The sequence below is a fragment of the Leptodactylus fuscus genome, chromosome 1 (genome assembly GCF_031893055.1).
Source record: "Leptodactylus fuscus isolate aLepFus1 chromosome 1, aLepFus1.hap2, whole genome shotgun sequence".
NCBI classification, from domain to species: Eukaryota; Metazoa; Chordata; class Amphibia; order Anura; family Leptodactylidae; genus Leptodactylus; species Leptodactylus fuscus.
In genome coordinates this window covers 137,992,764-138,017,024 of record NC_134265.1, presented here as the reverse complement: position 1 = coordinate 138,017,024, position 24,261 = coordinate 137,992,764, and the positions used below count along the sequence as shown (strand labels likewise).

General features: G+C 41.7%; 1 protein-coding gene across 1 annotated transcript in view; it reads left to right on the top strand.

The window, feature by feature from the left end:
- SECISBP2 (SECIS binding protein 2) overlaps positions 1 to 20,308 on the top strand; it is a 26,150-nt gene extending 5,842 nt beyond the window's left edge. The window contains exons 4-12 of the mRNA XM_075276981.1: positions 3,378 to 3,476; positions 7,105 to 7,243; positions 8,603 to 8,772; positions 10,504 to 10,663; positions 12,614 to 12,749; positions 14,087 to 14,307; positions 17,535 to 17,689; positions 18,152 to 18,347; positions 19,564 to 20,308. Of these exons, the coding sequence (XP_075133082.1) occupies positions 3,378 to 3,476; positions 7,105 to 7,243; positions 8,603 to 8,772; positions 10,504 to 10,663; positions 12,614 to 12,749; positions 14,087 to 14,307; positions 17,535 to 17,689; positions 18,152 to 18,347; positions 19,564 to 19,661 (1,374 nt within the window). The 3' untranslated portion in view covers positions 19,662 to 20,308. The remainder of the gene's footprint in view (positions 1 to 3,377; positions 3,477 to 7,104; positions 7,244 to 8,602; positions 8,773 to 10,503; positions 10,664 to 12,613; positions 12,750 to 14,086; positions 14,308 to 17,534; positions 17,690 to 18,151; positions 18,348 to 19,563) is intronic.
- Positions 20,309 to 24,261: the final 3,953 nt, after the last annotated feature.

The window sequence follows — 24,261 nt, the reverse complement described above, 5'->3', positions numbered from 1 at the left end:
CCGTTACTAGAATGTGTTCGGCTAGTAAAGGGTGGTTCCTGACTTAACTATGTTCTGGAGGGTCATTGGCATCTATTGAATAACATTACATTCTTAAAGGAGTTAAGTCCTAGCTATAGGACTGAAGATAAATACCTGATTGGTGAGTGTGACTGCTGAGACCTCTTATTATCCCGAGATGAATCCCGGGTGAATCCAGTTTTTGACAGATTTGTGTCCCTGAGATGGGTGGATATATAAATATGCTGTTGGGTGCGCCATAAGTTTCTGGGTTTGGAATAATTTATATAATAACAGTATATTTGCTTTCTTGTATGGATGTACAGTCATGAGAGAAATCAAATATACCCTCTTTCAAATCTATGGTTTTACATACCGTGACATGATAAAAAAAAAATAAAAATCTGCTCGTTAGGTCTGCAAATATAGGCAAATACAGCCTCAAATGACCAAGGACGACACAAAAACAGATACCATAGTTTCCTTATTTATTTAACCTTTTCGCTGCCAAGGGTCTCTGGAAATTTTGCACCTCCAGTAGCCAGAGCAATTTTCACAATTTTGAGATGGACAAATCAAACCTAAATTGCAACATTAAAAAAGCATCCAACCCCCCCATACCTACATATTTTCTTAAAGTAGACACCTGCAGCACTGTCAGAATGCCACTTGGTACTTTATACGAACAGGCACCTTCATGCAATTTTGATTTAAAGTGAATGTTTTATGAAAAAATGCAAATAAATGTATATTAGTTGTTAAAAGCGGAAACCAAACAAAAAATTAAATGCACCAAACCTCCTAAAAATAAGAGTTCAACATTTGCAGAGTTCATACATATCACTATGGCCTGAACTCGAATGCACGTGTCTTCAGAAAATCGCTGGAACTGGAAGGAACAAAAATCTGCTTTGAAGCTGGAAATGTTAAAAAAAAGTATCATCCTATAAAATGTAGGGATTACACACCATGAAAAGTAAGTGAACCCCTAAACCCTATATATTTTTTGAAAGTAGACAATCTGAAGATTACAAATGTCTTAATGGGTCATCGATAGCCACATCCACCTTCATGCAACTTTGCGACCAACACAAATAATTTTTTTTAAAAAAATACGCTAAAACACATATTTGCACCTAAAACTCATGAACAATCTCACATTCATATACAAAATACTTTTAAAATAATAGCTTATGGTGTATACAATGTGTAAATATACTATATGTACCGCAAACATCAACTACAACAAGAGCTCGGACTCCCAAAAACACGAATACAGAAGACAAGCAGGATTTTGCTGCTGTTCACTAATATGTTAAAAAGCTATACTGCACCTACCAAACTGTGACTGTGATACCAAAATCTAACTTTACACAGCATACCGTATATAAAAACACAATTTAATAGTTTATATATACAAGCACCTTCATTCAACTTTGCGGCAAACAGAGATTGCTAGCAAAAATTGCGCAAAAATTCAAATTTGCCACTAAAGTGCGGCTCAAGAAATCCCTTTCTGCAAACATAATGTACTGTACATAAAACTGCAATATGTGAGGAGTTCATACATACCACACATGTATATATTTACAGGGGCGGGTGTTAAAGAATCGCCAAAATCGCAGAAATGCGCCATTCCATTTTGTGCATGCAAATTAAATAGGACTTTACATAAAAATGTTATTTTCCATCCCCCTATAAAAATTTTAGCAATCTATACGTTCATCTCTAGTGATAATCGTTATTACTATTATTTTAGTGTGTAACGGACATCACTAGAGACGTATTTTACTGTAGAAAGCTTAGGTATAGACAGGACACGGATTGGGTGAAATGTAAACTTTATTTGCGACTTTATGTATATGTTGTGTGTTTGGTGCGGCTTTTTTTTTTTTTTGGCGCTGCGACCTGGACAATGGTAAATGTCTGGGTCACAGCGCCAATAAACTTCCTGGTTATGTTCAGGAGGTATAACATAAGAATACCCCACTAGTAAAGCTCAGGGGGGAATTACATTATAACTGTATGTGACAATCAGAGACAAATGTATAGTATGTTCTCTGATTGGCAGGAGAAGGGTTAATAGGGACAATAGAGTCCCTGCCACCCCCCTCCTGCTGTCACATACAAGTTATGCAGAGAGTCAGATCGTTTCTCTGTCTCTCTCTCTCTGCTGAACTGCTCGTGTCCCTCTTCCTTTCTTGTTAAAGATCGCAAATTGCTTGCTTAGACAGGAGGGGGGGGGACACTTTGGAACTCTATATCTCTGGACTGCATCAACATATCTTGATGCTTTCAATTGCATTTTAAAGAGGAGAATCTCATCTTTAAAATTATATCAAGACCTCGATGATTGGATGCACAGTTTTGGAGCGATTCACTGTTGAAACGCTGTCGGGAATTGAGATCTGCAGTTGGATCTCAATGCCAAATAGTGTTTTCAACAGTGAATCACTACAAAACTGTAAGTGAAATCATCAAGTCCCTGGTATCATTTTAAAGATGAGTCTCTTCTTTAAAATAAATTTTAAAGCATCAAGATATGTTGATGCAGTCCAGAGATATCGGCATTAGTAGGGAGGACGTAGTAACTACGTCCTCGGCTACTGAAGTGCCACCTTGGGAGCACGTATAGCTACGTGCCTGGCAGTGAAAGGGTTAAATAGTTACTAACTTTTCAAAGAACTTAGTCTCATTTCACAAAACATATGATTCAGACAGTGTAGTGATGGATCATGTCAAACAATATATCTCAGGCATTTTAAATCTAGAACAGTGGTTCTGGTGTGATATGGATTCTCAGCTTTCATATGACACCAAGATCACAGTTCTACCTGTACTGTTTCTAGATTGGGAGTAGCTGTATAGAAATGATCCTGACTGTTTTCAACTGGTGGAAAAAAAAAATGATCCAGAATGATGTGGGATAATCATTACTTACAAGTTCTTGGCTACTTCTTAGTTCTTCAAGCTATTGATTCATGGAGTGCACTCCTTTCCATTTTGGCTTCATTTTTGTTAAGCAATCAAAGTTTAATCGGCTATGTTTTTCATTTGTCGTAGTAGTTGCCTTATTTTAGGACCTTCTAAGGACCAGATGTTTTTTTTTTTTTTCTTATGTCCTTTAAACCTTTAAATTCAGAGTGTACCTTTTCTCAGGACTGTATTACTTTTTGGCGCTTATGCTCTTTAACATAGAAAATGTTTCCTTTAAAAACCTGGGATGTAGCTTTGATAATATATGTTAGACAGCCAGAATAACCGTATACAGTATTTTAAGGTATATTGTGCGATAAGCTGAGAAATTATTCCTAAAATATATTATTTTTAATAGATGAAATCACATTGTAGTATTAACAATACCACCTCCCACACAGGATGATGAAGAATTCCCGGAGCTGATCTCCTCATCTGCAGGTATTAAATCTGAAAATAAAAGCTCCTTTAGTCACAGCTGGGGACCTAAAGGGACAGTGGTAAGGACAATATTGAATGAGCATGATGTTATTGGTGTTTTTACTAATATTTTTTTAACCATTGGCCGAGTTTGGTCACATTGTTCCTTTGGGCCTCGTGAACAGAAGAGAAACGTATAGTGAGCCTGTACAGTGCAGTGTAAAGGGAGTTCCTGCAGTCTTGGAGCTGTCATATACAGTACAGACCAAAAGTTTGGACACACTTTCTCATTCAAAGAGTTTACAATTTTCATAGTCATGAAAATACAGAAGATTCACACTGAAGGCATCAAAACTATGAATTAACACGTGGAATTATATACTTAACAAAAAAGTGTGAAACAACTGAAAATTATGTCTTATATTCTAGGTTCTTCAAAGTAGCCACCTTTTGCTTTGATTTCTGCTTTGCACACTCTTGGCATTCTCTTGATGAGCTTCAAGAGGTAGCCCTTACCCTCCTCCCCACTCTGTGTAAGCAGGCAGTAGTGTGTCTACAGAAGCATAATACAAAGTATACAAAAGGCACTGGAGCTCTTCTAGTAGTGTGGGGAGGGTACAGTAAGTTTATATTGCCAAGTTTATCACTATTGTAACCAGTGAGTGGGAAGGGAAGGTGATTTTTAGTGTATTTTAGGCAGTTGGTAAGATGCATCAGATTGGGAGTCTTTGGGAAATCTAGACACAGTGGTTCAGTAAGTTAGGTATGGCGACACAGGAAGGAGTGTATCCTGTAAAAGAAGAGGAAGAAAGCTTCTGAGGTGGTCAGTCCAGAAAATGGAGAATATGTTTTGGTTTGTGAAGCTACTACCTAGAAAGTCACACGTTTGTCCAGAAACCCATTTTACTTGTCACACTGGCTATGAGGAAGGAAGGGAGAGATAAAGAAAGTGCTGTGAAGGTTACAGTATGTTTTCTTTCTAAGGCTAGATCAGAGGTTCTCAAACTTATTTTGTCTACCGCCCACTTCGAGAATTAATTATTTTCTAGCGCCCCCCCCCCCCAAAAAAAAATTTTTTTTTTACTTTACTTAGTCCCCTAGATGGCGTTACACGAGGAAACGTGCGTTAAGCGTAAAGGAGCGGTAAAGTTTGTGTTAAAAGCAAAAAAAACAATTTTAAAGGGGTAGCCTCATGAAGCTTGATCTGCCTTCTAAGCTGCCTAAAAATCTTCTTTCTTCCTGTTTGCTCGCGTCAATTAGCCCCACCCCCAAATTAGTGTGTAGCTCCGCCCACCACATAGCCTATGATCCTAGGATCACCACATGATCCTATGGGATGACTGAAGGACCTGTGATGTCATCAAAAGGTCCTGTAGACTTGGATTTACCTTGTACGGAGTTTCCTAAAGGACCTGGCTCCTCTGCCCACTAGCAGCCTGCTCTATATAATAAAGCTTTATCCTAGTGAACAGAGAGACCAGGTCCTTTAGCCCAGTAGGATTTAGACTGCTTTATATAAGAAAGCAGCACTTATTCCACACACACCCCTCTATCTCACAGCAGGGAGCTAGGTGATGTGTACAGTATGCATACCTCCCAACCATCCCGATTTCCGCGGGACAGTCACGATTTGGGTGACATGTCCCGCGGTCCCGGTTGGAGGGAGGTATGTCCCGATTTCAACTCAGATCTGCGTCCAGAGGACGCAGATCTGAGTTGAACACATATGCGGCTGAAGCAAGGAGCTGACACAGGTCAGCTCTTCGCTTCGCGCCTCTCTCGCTGACACATGCGGCTGAAGGAAGGAGCTGACACAGGTCAGCTCCTCGCTTCGCCGCTGCGTGTCTCTCTCGCTGACACATATGCGGCTGAAGCGAGGAGCTGACCTGTGTCAGCTCCTCGCTTCGCCGCTGCCGCCGGCTCCTGGCTTGTAGAGGAGCTGACACAGATCAGCTCCTCGCTTCAGCCGCATATCTGTCAGTGAGAGCGACACGCAGCGGCGAAGCGAGGAGCTGACCTGTGTCAGCTCCTTCCTTCAGCCGCATGTGTCAGCGAGAGAGGCGCGCAGAGAGCGGCGAGGGAGCGGAGGAGAAGGTAAGTTTAATGTGGAGGTGTAACGTGAATCTGGGGGCAGATGAAAGAGAGGACGGCATGACACTGGGGGCAGATGAAATAGAGGACGGCATGACACTGGGGGCAGATGAAGGAGGGGACGGCATGACACTGGGGGCAGAGATGTGGGGACATGAATCTGGGGGCAGAGATGGAGGGAGGACATGAATCTGGGGGCAGAGATGGAGGGAGGACATGAATCTGGGGGCAGAGATGGGGGACATGAATCTGGGGGCAGAGATGGGGGACATGAATCTGGGGGCAGAGATGGGGGACATGAATCTGGGGGCAGAGATGGGGGACATGAATCTGGAGGCAGAGATGGAGGGGGGACATGAATCTGGGGGCAGAGATGGAGGGACATGAATCTGGGGGCAGAGATGGAAGGGGGACATGAAACTGGGGGCAGATGAAGGGTGTATATGAAACTGGGGGAGAGATAGAGGGGGGACATATAATTTACTGGTGACTGTAGGAGGATTATACTGTGTGCGGGCACATGGAAAATTAACGAGTGGGCGGAGTCAACACAAAAGTGGGCGGGGCTAAATTTGCTACGCGCGCCGCACATTTTGTCCCTCTTTCGGTTCTTCAAAAGTTGGGAGGTATGAGTATGTGATGTGTATGTGTGGTGCAGACACAGACTGGCTCCGTACACTCAGCCCCCCCCTCTCTCCCCCCGCACAGCAGGGAGCTACGTCATGTGGCTCCCTCAGCAATGAGCAGGGGGCCAGGTGCTAGTGTCCATAATGAAGTGAATAAAGTAAGATAGTGGACAAACAAAGCAGTTTTGCTGAAGCAATGTATTTAGGAAAAGTCTTAAATCCACATTAACAAGCAGTATAGATAGAATCATTGTTATAATACCACCCCTTTAAATTAGCCATCGCCCCCCTAGACTGCTTCAACGCCCCCCAATCTTCTCTGTGCCCTTTACTGCCCCCCTATAGGCCTCCAGCGCCCACAAGGGGGCGTTATCGCCCACTTTGAGAAAGACTGGGCTAGATTCACACTACCGCTTGTGGATTCCCTTCCCATTCTGCTTTAAAAATGTGGAGAGAAAAGTCCTGCAAGCAGGACTTCTTGCCCCTCAATCTTCCGCTCTTTTCGGGCGGAAACCCAGCGGACCTCATTATAGTCTTTGTGGTCCACAGGTCTCTGAGTATAACCACTTTTTTTTTTAAGCGGATTAGGATTCTGTTCAGGGGTCCCCAAGTGGATCCCCCTAACAGAAACCCGAATGCAGGTGTGAACCTAGTGTCACTGTAGTGCTGAAAAATCCACAAGAAAATTGATCACCCCTAAAACATAACCTTTATTAATAAACCATCTTTCCCAATGAAGGTAAGTTACTAAGTCCACATAGTCACTGGTGTTATTTATAGATATCCTCTTATATTGCAAATAGCCCTATTACAAATGGCTCTAGGCCGGCTAAAATGTATTACAAATAGCTTACAGTATTTCAGGTAGCCCTACTGAACAAAATTCCTCCTGACTGTTGGGGACCTGGGCAGTCAAACCCCCCATGATAACCCCATGATAATGTGCTAAAATGGGAAAATTCCTTTAAAATCTGTATGTGTTACCTTTTAGGAGTCAACAAACCAAAAAAAAAGTGGGAAAAAAAGCAAAAAACCAGTGCAGCTGGATTTAGGAGGCATGCTGGCTGCATTGGAACAGCGGCAAACCACAGAGAAAAGCAAGCAGGTTGCTAAGCCACTAGTTTTTTCTGGTAAGTTGAATCAACTTCTTTTATTACCTTCTCTTTTATTACCTTTTCTGCCTTGTGAACATTCTGCGCGGCTAGCTGCGACGGGATGCCGATGCAGCATCTACATTCCATCTCCGGCATACCGCTCCTGATTAGGCCCGAATAAATTGGCCTAAACAGGAGCGTGTCTCGAGCCGTGGGCGCGCAGCTGATTCAGCCACGGAATGATAGGTCATCTTGCTTCTTTTTTCTGCTACTAGCTAGTGGGAAAAAAAAGTGAGTGGCTCTTATTGGAGTCAATAGGAGCCTTTTTTGCAGGTGGATTTTGAGGCGGATTCCACGTCAAAATCTGCCTGCAAAAAACTCTGTGTGATCTAGCGCTTGGAGAGAGTAAATTTCTTGGGGTTCCACTACCAAATAATTAAAAAAAAAAAAAAAAAAATAGCAGTTTTGATTCATGGGGGTTTTTTTTGTGCTATTTCTGAATTTATAGCTGCCTTTTGCATGCATCGGTATGCTCAGTTCTCCACAAAACTATACGAGTGTACTGCGCAGGCGCAGTATTCTAATATAGCAGACCACTGCAAAATGGTGGTCCGGGCATGTGCAGTTGGCACTACCCAAACCCTAAGTGACAGAGACGATTGCGCATGTGCGAGATTTGGCATCCGTACTGCACTGTGTCCGATGCCTTTGAATGTCAGAAGATCCGGAGAAGAGGAAGAGGGGAATGAGCACAATTAGCTAAGGGGCGGCGCAAGGTTATGATGCGAGGGTGCTCGGAGCACAGGGGCAATGCCCACAGTGCTCTTTGATTGTAATTTACATAACAGAAGAAACTGATTTTTATCAAAAACGGCGGGGAGAAGAAAAGAATGGAAGGAAGGAGTAGAATAGCCTTTTTGAAGGTTATTAGGCTATTCCAACGTGCCATTAGTTAAAAAGACGTTTTTCTAATGATAGATTAAACTAATCTAAGGCCCCAGGTAGCATTTTGCAGAAAAAATAGTTGTGGTTTTTCCTGCAGCGCTTTCTGTTTCCATAATACCTATGGGGAAACCCGCAGCGTTTCCTTAAATATAATTGATATTCTGCGATTTCCAAAACCACAACAGTTTTGTAAATGGTAGCATGTCTGCTGCATGTATTTTTTCACAAAGTGGAGATGGGTTTCTCTAGACTGTAAAACACAGCGGTTCTTTCTGCGCCTTTTCCACTGTGGGCAAACCGTGACATTTATGCTACGTGGGGCCCCTGTCTTAATTGGTTATTTAAACGGAAAAATTTAATTTTGAAGGTGAGCATTTACCACCAATTAATTTGACTATATAGTAATATTCTACAATTTGGACCAATATGATTAATTTTTTTCTGTCCTAGTTGGAAGTGGTGTCCCTGTAAAACCCAGAGATCCAGCAAGTGTAGTAAAGAACCCACAATCAAAACCAGGTTTGGCACCTCACAACCCTTTGGATTCCAGTGCCCCACTTGTCAAAAAAGGAAAGCAAAGAGAGGTGCCCAAAGCAAAGAAACCGACCTCACTTAAAAAGGTATCTAGTTATTGATAAATTTGAAAACACCAATGACTGCTTTGTGTTTGCTCTAGCTGCTATTGTAAAAGTGATAGGAATAGGAAGCCAGGTCATACTGGTTGTCAAAAATTATTATTGAATCAGCTGTTATTGCTTCCTATTATCGAAAGCGCCACTATGGCTACTCTGCTTATTTCTGGTGATGTACTAGTATAGGGCCAGTTTTGTTTTGAGAAATCATAAGATGCAGCTGTATATACATTTTTTGCCTGTTGCCATATAAAAGACATTCTATAATGTATATTTCTCATAGATTAAGAATGGTTTTATGAATACACCTATTCATTGTTTGAAAAGACTGGGGTATGGAGATATATCAAACTCCAAAACTTAAAGAGGACCTTTCACCACATCTGGGCACAGGCAGTGTTATATACTGTCAGAAAGCTGACAGTGCGCTGAATTCAGCGCACTGTCGGCTTTCCCGATCTGTGCCCGGTGTAAAGCGCTATCAGTCCCGGTACCGTAGCGCTTTACAGTCAGAAGGGCGTTTCTGACCATTAGCCAGGAACGTCCTTCTGCCTCGCGGCGCCTATCGCGCTGTGCTGTGGAGCCAGGAGGAACGCCCCCTCCCTCTCCTGATAATACTCGTCTATGGACGAGCGGTGTGAGCAGAGGGAAGGGGCGTTCCTCCCGGCTCCACAGCACAGCGCGGTTGGCGCCGCGAGACAGAAGGACGTCTCTGGCTAATGGTCAGAAACGCCCTTCTGACCATAGAAGAGCTACGGTACCGGGCCGTAAGCTCTTCACACCGGGCACAGATCGGGAAAGCCGACAGTGTGCTGAACTCAGCGCACTGTCAGCTTTCCGGCAGTATATAGAACTGCCTGTGCCCAGATATGGTGAAAGGTCCTCTTTAAAGGGGTTTTCCAGGAAAAAATATTTTTTTTCAAAAAAAAAGGTCTGTTTGTGCTATTAATAGGTTAGTGAGTCACCCAAATACCTTTAGCAATGTTTTGAGTGATTTCTGGGTTTTTCTGGTAGCTCCTGGCATTTTCTGCATTTGTTTTTCCTATAACTACCATGATGCATTGCTCTTCACTCACAGCTGACCCCCCTCCCTCTTCTTGTTTTCCAAGCTAGCCCACCCATTACTAACTTCCTAACTAACTAACTTAGCCCTACCCCATCATACTTTCTTGTCTTCCTGTCCGAATCTTCTAGGCACAGGAGATCACTTCTTTCTGTGACTTCTCTTGACGTCTGTTGGCGCCTGTGCGATAGATCCGGAGTGCCGGCTTGCGCTGTATTCGGCACCCCCGCTCTATTGCACTCCCAAAGGAAGGGATGTTTTGTGCCCAGAAATTCCGCACAGGTAAGTATTATGGAGTGGGGAAGGTTTAGAACAGGTGACGTTCTGTTTCCAGAAATGGAACATCACCAGAAAATCTGAAAATGTGCCTGGGGCAGTCACATGACCCCTATCGATTTGGGTAACTATACATTTTTTGTAAAGTACAATTTTATCCTGGACAACCCCTTTAAATTGAGCAGTTATCTAATTGTCTCATAGTTGTAATTTTTCTAGAGTCTTGGGCAAATGACAGCTGAACCGTTCTGCTTGTCTGTTGCTGGTAAATTAACAAAGCTAATGCACTGAATGTAGAAGTCTGTATATTTTACATTGTACTAGTAGTTTTACTTCCCCTTTTAAAATCTTGCATAGCAATAATATATTTTCGATCATAGATAATCTTGAAAGAGCGAGAACAACGCAAACAGCTCAATTTGCTGCAAACTCCAGATCCAACTCAGCCAGTGATATTTCCTCTTCATAGTACAGATTCTACGGAAGAAAGTCAAGCCCTAAGTGAACAGCCTCCAGCCTCCCCTGATGATCAAGATATTGGTAAATATACTCAAGTCTAAAGACCACTTAAGTGAAGACAGTGGGTTCAGCTTTTCCTCTTGGGTCAGTTGGACTGCTAACGTCTCCTGCTAGTACTGGAATGTATTAAGGAAGTCGTCTTGAGTGATTTGGTCAGACGTATTTCCCAGACCAGACACTGGGACAGGGCACACTCCCAGCGTCCTAGTCATCTTTGTACATGCATGTATAAACTTTTCCCTGTACTGAAAGCTGTATTACAGTATAGGGCAGTAGAGGGGATAGGGGGGAGGACTTCTGGCATCAAAGTTGATAATATTGCTGGGGTCATGGTCCCAAGGGACAAAAACGCAGTGATTTTCCCGCAGCGGAAACGCCGCTGGAAAAATCGCAGCATATTACAGTCAGGCCATAGAAAATGATTGCATATTACTAATATGTGTGTGCTGTGTCCAAATACCTCAACCTCCACAGATTGAAGGCCACGGCATTAGATAAGTTCTTTTGTTTCTGCATAGTGATGCTGTCATCCATCCACTGTCAACATACTTCAGCACCACTTAATTTATTCAATAGAGCAATGTTTAGCAAGTTCCTACATAGTGGGTGGCTGGGAGTGCCATTGTATTGGAGAAAAGCCAAACCTCAATCCCAACAGTCATCCACCAGAAACAGTGCTATGCATATTCCTTTGAGTTGCCATAAGACAGAAATATACCTTTAATAAGGAATAAATCACATGCATGCAAATATCTGAATCTTTATGGTATATTTACATAATATCCATATCACCTTTTCTTTTGTGCAATCTGTTTAGAGTGAGAAAACAACCACACAGTGGTGTCATGGTTGTTATTTGGCCAAAAACGTAGTAGTCATCCTATTTTCTTTAGTATTTTATTCATTAGTTTTATGTCTTTGTATGTCATTACACACCAATACTTAAAGGGGCTCTATCACTGGGAAAAGTCATTTTTATCTAAACACATGCTTGCATAGGCTTTAGAAAGGCTATTCCACACTTCGCTTTTGTATGTAGATTGCTTCAGTGGTGTCTGAATAAGTCCGTTTTTATTCATATGCTAATGAGCCTCCAGCCAGCTCAGGAAGTTCCCAGCAGCCTCCTCTCTCCCATTATCTTCTATGTGTGTGAAGCAAACAGGAAGCGAGTCATCAGCAGGAGCCGTCTCCCATAGAAGACAGTAGGAGAGGTGTGCACCTTCTATCGTGCACTAGTCTAATTAGCATATGAATATAAACGGACTTATTCAGAAACCAGTGAGGCAATCTACATACAAAAGGTAGGTGTGAAATAGACTTTCTAAGGGCTATGCAAAGGTGTGATTAGTTAAAAATGACTTTTCCTAGTGATAGAGCCCCTTTAATGTCTGCAATAAACAATCACTTTTCAGTAGATTACAGTGGCACTTGGCATGCCCAGTTTTTGGCCATTTCATGACCGTTCCATGTGGTCATATCCCAATACAGCTACAGGACTAGTGGAATGCAGTTTTTACCTTTGACACTGCATGCTGTGACTGGGAAGGGGGTGAAGTTGGGGGAACCATCTGATTGGCTGAGAAAAGATGTACACCATCCATAAGAGATTAGGACAAATGCTCAAGCTTCTGGGAAAGTTGGGCATGATGTTCAGGGTGCTTCCCATAGAGGGCGGCATAACAGAGGCACTGTCACCCTGTTTACATCTTGGGAGACAGATTTGCATATTCCTCCCAGGATATGTAGGTTAGGCATAATATGGACATAAGTCCTCTGTTTGTTAATGCTGAAATAACTTACTATAAAATTGCACATGCAGGTTATTGAGCTAAAGTTGAAGTGGATTCAGCAGTAATAGTAAATATAAATGGATTATACTACTTCTTGCTGGCTTTGGCTCAAAAACTATGTGTGTGTTCTCAGCCTATTGAGTTTCTGATCTGACTAATAACCACCTTTTCTTACCAACAGAAGAGAGAACTGAATCAGATGATGCCTGTGCATTTCCTCCTTCAGAACCGCCTCAGGATGTTCCTGATGCCACAGAAGTTTCTGTTCCACCTCCAAGTTTTAACCTCCCCAAAATTCATAGTAGGCGGTTCCGTGAGTGAGTAAATTCTGAATTTGTTTTATCAATCTGCTGGGTTACTGCCATAGATGAGTTATCGTATATACTCGAGTATAAGCCGAGTTTTTCAGCACAGTTTTTGTGCTGAAAAAGTGCTCCTCGGCTTATACTCGGGTCATTACGGTAATTTTCTGGTAGCAGGCCAGGATAGCTACCTGGTATGTAGGCATAAGCTTTCGCATCTCCGCTGTAAGTGTTACAGCGGAGGTGCCCTCCAGAGATGTCCCCCCCTCAAGCTTAAAATTAGCCGGCCCCATACCAGTAAAGTTGCAGGCCGGCTCCTGCGCAGCGAGCTGGCAGGAGCCGACCTGTTCCGATGACAGCTGGGAGCCTAATGAAGGCTCCCAGGCCTGTCGTCGCTATATTACTATTGTGGCTAGTCTATGACCAGCCGTAATAGTAATGTAGAGAATCTCCCATAGACGGCAATACACATGTATTTCCATCTATGGGACTTGCAATCAAATGATTATAGGTTCAAGTCCCCTCGGTTGGTTCAAGTCTGTCGGCAGAAGACGGAAACCGACATTCAGTGTCTGTGGGTGAGCGTCTTCTACTGTCCATGGCAAAACGTTTTGTTTTTTTTTAATGGACACAAAGTCCTGCATGTCCGACTAAAAAAAAAAAAAACTGTTTCGCTGCGGAGAGCAGAAGACGCTCAACAGCAGACACTTTTCAAACCCATGAATGGGTTTGAAAACTGCCTGCCGGTTTCAGTCTCCTGCCCAGTTTCTCGGGCAGGAAACGGAAACCTGCATAACAGAGATCGGGCGCTGGTGTGAACCTGCCCTCAAAGTAGAAAATAGCTGTGAAACACATACACATTAGGTATCCCTGTGTCTGACAGTGCCTGGTCTACTGAATATAGGGGATCTGCAGTGCTTCTATTCCGTTGGGAAGGGGTTAATAGGATCTCTGCAGATACCCTATATTCCAAGTGAGGGTAAAAAACCCAGTCCTCAAGCTCAGGGAAGGGGCAGACAGACAACCAAAACACCCCCTTCCATTTCCCAGCACTTACTGCACCCAAGAACTTCGGCCATTTTAATTTTTGTAATTTTCCAGTAGCTGCTGCATTTCCCCCCCTAGGCTTATACTCGAGTCAATATGTTTTCCGAGTTTTTTGTGGTAAAATTAGGGGGTTGGCTTATACTCGGGTCGGCTTATACTCGAGTATATACGGTAAATGGTTTTGTATACAGCTATGAAGCACTCTAGATTTGCCTATGGTGTGACTTCAGAGTGGTGGAGAGCACCAAGATCATGTTCTTTTAAATGTATTGTTTGCATGTTTAATAAATTGCTGTATTTTTCAGGTACTGTAGTCAGGTTCTCAGCAAAGAAGTGGATAGTTGTGTGACAGAACTGCTTAAAGAGCTAGTGCGATTCCAGGATCGGTTGTACCTTAAAGATCCAGTGAAGGCAAAAACCAAAAGGCGTTTGGTGATGGGTTTAAGGGAAGTGCTGAAACATCTGAAACTTAAGAAGCTTAAATGTATTATCATTTCTCCTAACTGTGAAAAGATACAGTCTAAAGGTATTGGGAAATATTGTCTGATAAGAACTAATAGGTTTAATGCTTTATTTCTTAACCCCTTCCCGCCGATGGCATTTTTTGATTTTCGTTTTTCGTTTTTGACTCCCCTCCTTCTAAACCCCATAACTTTTTTTATTTCTCCGCTCCCAGAGCCATATGAGGTCTTAATTTTTGCGGGACAAATTTTTCTTGATGATGCTACCATTAATTATTCTATATAATGTACTGGGAAGCAGGAAAAAAATTCAGAATGGGGTGGATTTGAAGAAAAAATGCATTTCTGCGACTCTCTTACAGGCTTTGGTTTTACGGCGTTCACTGTGCAGCCAAAATGACATATCCCCTATATTCTGTGTTTCGGTACGGTTCCAGGGATACCAAATTTATATGGTTTTATTTACATTTTGACCCCTAAAAAAATTCCAAAACGGTGTTAATTTTTTTTTCTAAAAGTCGCCATATTCCGACGGCTGTAACTTTTTTATACATAGGTGTACGGGGATGTATAGGGCGTCTTTTTTTGCGGGGCCGGGTGTACTTTTTAGTTCTACCATTTTCGGGAAATGTTATTGCTTTGATCACTTTTTATTCAAATTTTTATCAGAATCAAACAGTGAAAAAACGGCGGTTTGGCACTTTTGACTATTTTTCCTGCTACGGCGTTTACCGAACAGGAAAAATATTTTTATAGATTTGTAGAGCGGACGATTTCGGACGTGGGGATACCTAACATGTATATGTTTCACAGTTTTTAACTACTTTTATATTTGTTCTAGGGAAAAGGGGGGGGGGTGATTTGAACTTTTAATACTTTTTATATTTTTTTATATTTTTTTTTTTACTTTTTTTTTTAATTTTTTTTTTGCATTTATTAGACCCCCTAGGGGTGTTGAACCCCAGGGGGTCTGATCACTAATGCAATGCATTACAATGCTAATGCATTGCAAAAAAGCATCATCTCTTTTGCAGGCTGCATACACCAGCCTGCAAAAGAGAGAATTTGCAGGCCGGCTGGGAGCCTTTAACAAGGCTCCCGGCTGTCATGGCAACATGACGTCGGCCCTGGAGCACGCTCCAGGAGCCGGCGATCCCTGCCAAAATGGCGGCGCCCATGCGCTGCCGGGAAAATGGCGCCTCCGGCGCCTTTGACAGCAGCGCCGGAGGGGTTAATGCCTCTGATCGGTCCGGGGACCAATCGGAGGCATTAGAGCCGGTTGTCTACTGCTTAAAGCAGTAGACACCCGGCGGCTATGACGGCTGCCCGGCTCCCGGGCGGTCGCCATAGTTACAGACCCGACACGCGCCGTACTATTACGGCGCATGTCGGGAAGGGGTTAAAACAGGTTTTTTTAAGACTTTATGCATTAGTGCATCAGCACAACAATGAGGAACTTGTACTCTTCTAAACAATTACACCTGCACACTCCTACATGCCTCTGTATCTAACTTGAAGGAGCTTAGCTGCAGTATAAGGCTAGATTCACACAATAGTGAAAACTGGCGATGAGACAGCCATCTTTTTTTAACTGACGTCACCTGACAGTATTCATTTCACTGTCAGTGAATGAGAGCTATTCACACAATCTGTATTTTGATGGCCATGGACCGTCAAAATATAGGTAATGTCCTATTTTTGTCAATTTTACAGCATTGCATGGAAGACCTGTGAAAACTGATGCCCCTCAGGTGCCAGACAGCCATGAAAAATGTATATTTTTAATGGCTGTTTTGCACCGCTTTCGTGTGAATTTAGCCTAAATCTTAGCCGTACACTTGTGGATATTATTTTGTCCAGTATAGTAGTGAAGGACCCACCCTAAGGGTATGATCACATGGAACAGTTGTGACTTAACCGAAAACTGGGTGCCCTTGCCAGCTACCATTTAACATTCATTACTAACTGATTACTTATTAGTGTTCCAAATTAATAGCAGTGTTGTAACTTGCAAAACTACACCTAAATAATCATTTTGTAATGAATTAGTGACACACTGGCAAATAGCATAGCTACCCATTTTTCATGCACACCATGGCCACGTCATACCCTAGTGGGTGCCATTGTTGTTCATTCTGCTGATGAGCATGAAATTGCAGGAAACTACAACTGTGGTTATAATTCTGGCTTTGACAGTTTGTAGGGCTGTTTCTCTTGAGTTTTTCTGTTGGGGTGATTTACTCCAAATTTATTAAACAGCTAAAACACTTGAAAGGCCTTTAAGAAATGAGTGTATCCTTCCTATAGGCCCATTTCAACCTTTACCTCTTGCATTAGTATTTTTTGGAACCAAAACTGGGAATGGATCCAAAGTAATATAAAACTGAGAATTTTAATTCTTCTATTCCTAGGATGCACACCTGTGTTGCATTCAAAACCGATGCACAAAAAAAAAAGCAGTGTGAACAGCTGTTTAAAAGATGTGGCTTGTTGGGCTATTTGATTTTCAGTTGACATTTCTGCAGTAAATCTGAGGCTGGTGAAAATTCCTCTATTACTGTGTGAAGAAAATATTTTGTTCTAAGTCTCTGTTCAAACATTGCATTTAGGTGTGGCACTGGGCTGAAGTAAAGACTGTGTTTTGATGCAGTGGTTTTCCCTACTGGAATTAATAGGGCAAAATAGCTCCAATAATACACAAACACAACCATATAAAGACTCCAAAACAAAAAACTCATTCAGAAGTGTTTCATTCACTTATATGGCTGCACATCCTTTTGTCACTTAGGGCAAAATGGTGGGCCCAGATGTAACATCACATACTGGTAGGGGCATGATGTACATATTGAGATATTTTTAGTTTAGATTCTGCTGGGATTAAGCAGTAAACTTCTGATCTAAAGAATAATTTTGATGACCTATCACAATCCCATAACATTGGTCACAATCCCAAGTGTAACTGACAGTGCACATTAACAGGAGACAAATGGAGAAACAGATTTAGAATCTAGCCTGTTCATTCATTGTCTGATAGTGACATCCATCACTTGTTAAACAGATTCATTTGGTATTTTAGTAGACCATGTTTTGGCTGTTGCTCTTCTAAAACAATCTATTTAGTACATAAAATCTTATTACAGCAGAATCCTGAGATTATAAATTTGATGGATGACTATGCAGCATGTAGAATATTGGTTAGGTCTTAAGGAAATTATAAGATTAATCGTGTTGTAGTTACTGTATGGGTAAATGCTGCAGTACAGATTATTTTTTACTTATTCTCTTGCTCCAGGGGGTTTGGATGACACTCTGCAAACAATCATTAACTGTGCCTGTGAACAGAATGTCCCCTTTGTGTTTGCTCTTAATCGCAAAGCTCTGGGTCGTTGTGTGAACAAAGCTGTACCTGTGAGCGTGGTTGGCATATTCAGCTATGATGGAGCTCAGGTGAGACAACTTGTAACCAACCTACAGCCCAACCTACAAAAACTGTCAGCACCACTGAATGCAATAAAAAAAAATTCCATCTATTAGATTTAGATGCGCATCAATAAGATATTGCTGTGGAAAATAACATGCAACGAAAAAAAAAAAAAATCTTAATAAAATATATTGTAAACAGATCAGTCAATCTGATTCCAACCTTTCATGTTAGTTGTGACGGTGCTGATCACAATGTAAAAAATTAGAAATCAAAAATTGGACTGGTGGCTAGCATGTAGTATAGTAACTATGATTAGCATTCCAAAATTATGGCCACATAAAATAACACGTACCCGATTTGAAAAATCGTGCTGTGTCTGGAAGGGCAAAGCTAGCTGTGCCCTGAAAGGGTTAAATGCATTAAAACAAGTTTTGATGTACTTAATAAGGATATGTGTTTTATTCAGTGTCTCATATGTGTTGCAGGATCATTTTCACAAATTATATGATCTCACAATGAAGGCTAGACAAGACTATAAGGAAATGATTAACTCTCTACAAAAGCAACAGAAAGAAGATGAAGGAGAAGAACATGTGGAAAGTGTCTCAGAAGAAAGCCAGCAAGCACCTTTGGAAAGTACCACAGAATCTACCATAGAAGAGACAGATGAGCCAAACTACAGTGAGTGTCTACAACCTCTTGATATTCATAGTCCAGCTTTTCAGCTAATCTAATTTATACTGTATAAATATGAGTCAAGTCTGGACTAGGTTTTTGGGGCAAACACTAACTACAGTTTCCAAATATGCCTCTATTGTACAGCTTATGTACACATTAACTGTTTTTATTTATGTTCAAGTGAGGGAAAAAGTGCTTTGCCTGAGACTCTAGAGAGGAGACCAGACCAAGGCAAGGCATGCTCCCAGAACACTTGCAGATGAGAGTTACATGAAACTGTGATTTTAGAAAGTACAGAATCACCTCTGCACGGTACTGTGATTAGGTTTATAACCCATTTACTGTTGACACGCTCTCTTAAACCCCTTTACAACCTCTTGGGCCAGGAACTATGTTGGTTGCTCCCCATAATTACTGCAATTTACCTATCTGCAAGTCTGGCACAGTGAAGCCACATGTCTTTGTAAGTCTTCACTTTGTTTGGTTCCATGTCTATTTAGTGGTCACATGTCTTATCCAGTGCTTTGTATTATTTTACAATGATTCAATGGCTTAGAGTTCATTTCTCTTTCCAGACTTAATCCTTTTACCATATTTGATTCATTGGTATATATTGTGATTTTTCAGTTGCTTTCCACAACCAGCATTTAGTTCTCCCAGTTAGCTCAGCATCTGCACTGGAAATAAATCACTTTTCAGAAGACCTTTTGCTGCCCATAGAAGTCTATAGAGAAGGGGGTAGAGAGAGAGGCAGGAAGTTAAAGACTCTTTTAGGTAACTTAATGCTCTGTAACATCTCATGAGAAGCATGGAGGACATTATACAGCAATAATGAGCAGTGTAACTGTGAATCCAGCACCGGGGTGAGATACAAACCATACTAAAACCTTCACAAGCATGTGTATGTGTGTCTGCCTTTCTTTCTCTCTCTGCTTCTACTCCCATCCTTTCTATAGACTTCCAGGAGCAGCATGTAATCTGAACTTTCATTGAGTTTACAGTCTGTCACTTTTTTTCTAGATACAGATTCTAGCTGTGATTCCGGAGTGTTTTATTTATTTGCTTACTTCTACAGACATTGTCATTGAACAATTAAGAAAATATTGGAAAAGGGAGTTTGATAAGTGGAGAAATCTGTTCATAATTGTGTGCACTTTAATCTGTTAATTCCTAATGTCCCTGGTGGTCTTCTTCCTATCTCTTTTCTTTTTTTTTGCAGTAAAAGTATGGAAACGAATGCTGGAAGAGAAATACACTCCATATGCAATGAGCCTTGAAGAGTCTCTTACAAATGAAATGTTTAATTTCCATCTTTGATAGCCGATATTTCAGTTATTGAGACAATTGTGAACTAAAATCAGTCCTGCAACTGATTTACAGTGAGGCTGTAGCCCCCTGATGTTCTTCTGAAGAAAGAGCTAGATGTCTGGTGACTTTCGATAAGGAGGATCCCACCTTTTTTTATTTCATTAACCTGGAATATGAAGTGAACTACTTTAATGAAAATATCAAACAATTCAGTATAATTTCACTGATTAATTTGACTGGATTTGACTAATTAAAGAGGAACGTCCCTCTTATGTGTCCCCAAATGTAGTGCAAAAATATGCCATTTTCTCCACACCACTGACCAGAAGGGAAGAGGAGCTGTGAATATTAGTTAGTCACTGGGCTTGAAGACTTGAAACTAATACATGTCTGGCCAGAAGCAAGGAATAACCACTGGATACATTGCCACATACTGAGCTATGTATTACAAGTCACTCAGTTACAGAGCACCACTATTTCTAATCCAGCATGTTCACTTCAGGCTGTTTATTGGATATTTTAGTTTCATATCTTTTGCATATAATACTTTATAACTATTGTCTCCAGCATCTGCAAACAGTCTTTTTAAGCCATTGGATTTGAGATTCATGAAGTCTTTTACATTGTATAGAAGCAAGAAAATATTGAATTAAAATGGTAAAAAAAGACTGTAAGTCAAAGTTTACAGGTATTACATATTCAATCGTGTGCTGCTGTAAATGGTTAACATGGTAAATGTATAGGAAGTCTACCAGCTCCCTAATGGCATATACACTGTCAGTGCTCAGTGGCGTAACTACCGCCATAGCAGCAGAGGCAGCTGCCACAGGGCCAGGGACATTAGGGGCCCGGTGACAGCCGCTACCGCTGCTATTATTTTATTCTGGGGTCTTTTCGGACCCCCGAGTATAATGATTGGCGGACCGGGAGAGGTAAGAAACATAAAAAAACACTGTTACTTACCTTTCCACGATCCTGCCAGGCCTCCTTCCTGACGTCCTTTCTGACGTCACATGAACCCGGCCTGCGTCCCGGGTCATGTGACGTCCGACGTCATAGAAGAAGGATGGCAGCAGAACAGACAGCGTAGGAGCCAGGGGACAGGTAAGAAACAGTGGTTTTTTATGTTTTTATTCCCCCCGGGTCTCCGATTATTATACTCTGGGGTCTGAAAAGACCCCAGAGTATAATAATTGTTTATCAGTGTCCACTATGGGCTATAATACTGTGTGCAGGGGCCACTATGGGGCATAATACTGTGTGCAGGGGCCACTATGGGGTATAATACTGTGTGCAGGGGTCACTATGGGCATAATACTGTGTGCAGGGGCAACTATGGGGGATAATACTGTGTGCAGGGGCAACTATGGGGGATAATACTGTGTGCAGGGGCCGCTATGGGGCATAATAGAACACGCAGGAATGCGTAGGACGGGGTCGGTCGAGGTCTTCGGCGTCGGGAGGGGGCATGTCAAAAGTTCACCACGGGGCCCCGCCATTCCTAGTTACGCCACTGTCAGTGCTCTATAAGCTGCTACGACTAACTTTACAAATGTTGTAACCTTCTAGTTTCTCGAAAGCTCTCCCCCAATATAATGATTTTATTTGGATTAATTAATTTACACAGTTCCTTATAATTTGTAAAGTAAGATAAAAATAGATGATCTGGGGATTTTTTTTTTCTCCTTTCACTATGTACTGATATATAAATTCATTGAATATGACCTTATTGCTAGCTGAAAACTTAAGAGATCTTTCTCTTCTGGTTATTTAATTTTATTGAGACTTGCTGAGACCTGAGCTTGTCTGTCTCTGCAAAAGTCAGAATAACTTTCTGAAACTGGATGGACTGTTTCAGAGTTATAGAAAAGGAGCTTGCAGCTCAGAGACCCCGACTGTATACTTGTGTACTTGTATACTGTGTACTTGTGGTCTGTACTAGATTATTTAGGACAATGCAGTGGGAGATGGTAGAGTCTGTAACTGCCCATGTAATATTGTGCTAAGACAATGAGCACAATAAAAGGTGATAAAAAAAAATCAGGGATTGGTGTGCAGTATACTTTAAGGGATTCTATCATTACAATTCCCTTTTTTAACTAAGTACAGGTAGGAATGGCCCTAAGAAAGGCTGTTCTTCTCTTCTTTTATTATTCTGATCTGTGTCAACGTTCCTGAGAAATATCTTCTTTCTTCCTGATGTAAATGAGTTTTTAGACAGCACAGGGGGCATCCCCTGTACTGTCTGAAAGCTCTCCAGCGACATCTCTGTCGTCTTCTCTGGACCGCCTCTTTTCCCGTGTTACCTTTGTGTCTTCATGCAAAAGCACCGACTGCACGTCTGTCGGCCATTTTCCTGTGGCCAAATGAGAGAGGAAGAGGACTCACTCGGCTGTAGAAGAAGGGCTTCGCTGGAGAGTCTTCGGGTAGCACGGGGGGACGCCCCCGGTGCTGTGTAGATACTCATTTGCATACGGAGAAAACCGGGAATATCATCAGAATTCTAAAGGTAGGGGAAGAATAGCCTTTAAAAGGGATTGTCCCATCTCAAGGATCCTATCTATACTGCTAGCTTATGTGGATTTAAGACTTTTTCTAAATACATTGCTTCAGCAAAACTGCTTTGTTTGGCTGCTATCTGAGATTATTCACTTCATTGTTTACATTGTGTTTCCATAACCACGGACCCGGGATATCCCTGCCCAGGACAAGTGACCTAAAAGTGAGTTTATTGCAAGCTGACTCTTGGTCATGTAGCATGTATGTTTGGGATTCTCATCACCTAACAAATCCAGCTCTGCTACATCAGCTTCATATTGTTCATCTTCCAGTGATGCTGTGCTAATTTATTTACAACCATCCCTCATTACTGAGTGCAAACATGTACTGCTATGAGGAGAGCTAAGCAGAGCAAGTGAAACCCTGCCCACCAATTCACCGAGAAATTGAGCGCTGGGGTCCGGTTGAATGTGGAGCATGAGAGAGGTCTATTCACTTTACATAGTTTAGCACATTCTGCACTAACAATCAGGTGAAGGGTGCAATGATGAGGAAGGGGAGCGGAATGGAACATGTTTCTGCTGAACCGCTAGCCTTAATACTTCTATACAAGTATAACCATTAAAATGAGCATAAACCAAGTTGTTTCTAAGGAGATCCTTCCCTCTATGGCAGCGATCTCTGTATGCACAATTTCTAATAGGAACGCCTTTTTGGCATAGAACAAACAGACGTCAAATGATAAATGACAGGTTAAGCAGAATCTTTTTACACAATTATCTTTTCAGCTCCTTCTGCTATATAACATGCTGCCTGCAGATTGTTCAGTATTTACTAGGTCACTGGTTCCCTTACATCAGATCATATTGCAGCCAGGAAAAAAGATATGCAGCAAGTAGCTTTTGTTCATAGCAACAGGTATGTAACTCACTGCTTAGTGCAAATTACAGGGTTAATGAACATGTCGGAGAGAAAAAAAGAACAAAAAAAAGTAACTGTGTCTCTAACCCTTCCTCTTGGGAGGTAGTGGTCCCATAAAGCAATGTCTGACCCTATAAAAGGCCATGCAACATGACTAGGATGTCAGCAAAACCAGATATTCATCTGCAGCCAATGGTTTCAGGCTAAGACCCTGCGTTGTGGAAATGTTGCAAAGGACACGTTGATCCAGGATTTTATACTGACTGCCAGATTGGAGACGGGAAGAAATTTTTTGCCCTGAAATGGGCCAATTGGCATAAGGGTCATGTTTTTTTTTTTTTTTCTTCTCTGCCTTCCTCTGGATCAACACTGTAGGGTTATAGGCTGAACTTGATGGACTGGTGTTTTCATCCAACCTCATCTACTATGTAACTGTCAAAGAGAACAAAACAAGTAAACTGCCTCTAACTGCCTTCCTCTTGAGAGGTAGTGGTCCTATAGGCAATGTCTGACCCTATAACAGGCCATACAACATGACTAGGATGTCAGCAAAGCAAGATATTCATCTGCAGACAATGGTTTTAGGCTAAGACCCCGTGTTGCGGAAATGCAGTTTTTTTGTTTGTTTTAAACCAAACCAAGTAGTAGCTACAGAAGGAATTGGAAATCGTTAGGAAGCTCTTATACTTCTTCCTTTTTCTCTATCCATTTTGGGCTTTGGCTCAGAAGAAATGTGTTGGAGGATTAGAGGACTCGATACGCTGAAGAATTACTGCTCTAGTCACCCAAAGCAAAATTCAGATTCACCCGAGATCTTTTTCTTTGGAAACAGCCAGTGCCACTTACTGACTAATATGATAATATAAAACCGTGATAGTTTATATAACAAACGCAACAAAATCTACAACAATTTAAAAAAAAAAAAGCGCTGTGTTTCTGCAATGTGTGGCCTCCACCTTAAAGGGGTTGTCCCATGAAAAGCATACTATCTATACTGCTAGTTTGTGTGGATTTAAGACTTTTGCTAAATACATTGCTTTATCAAAACTGCTTTGTTTGGCCGCTGTCTTAATTTGTTCACTTCATTGCTGACACTAAGTTTCTATGGCCACTGGGCTTATCTGCTCATTTCCCAAGTGACTAGCTGCCTGCTCTCAGGGAGGGGGGAGGGGCTGACAAGCAACAGAGC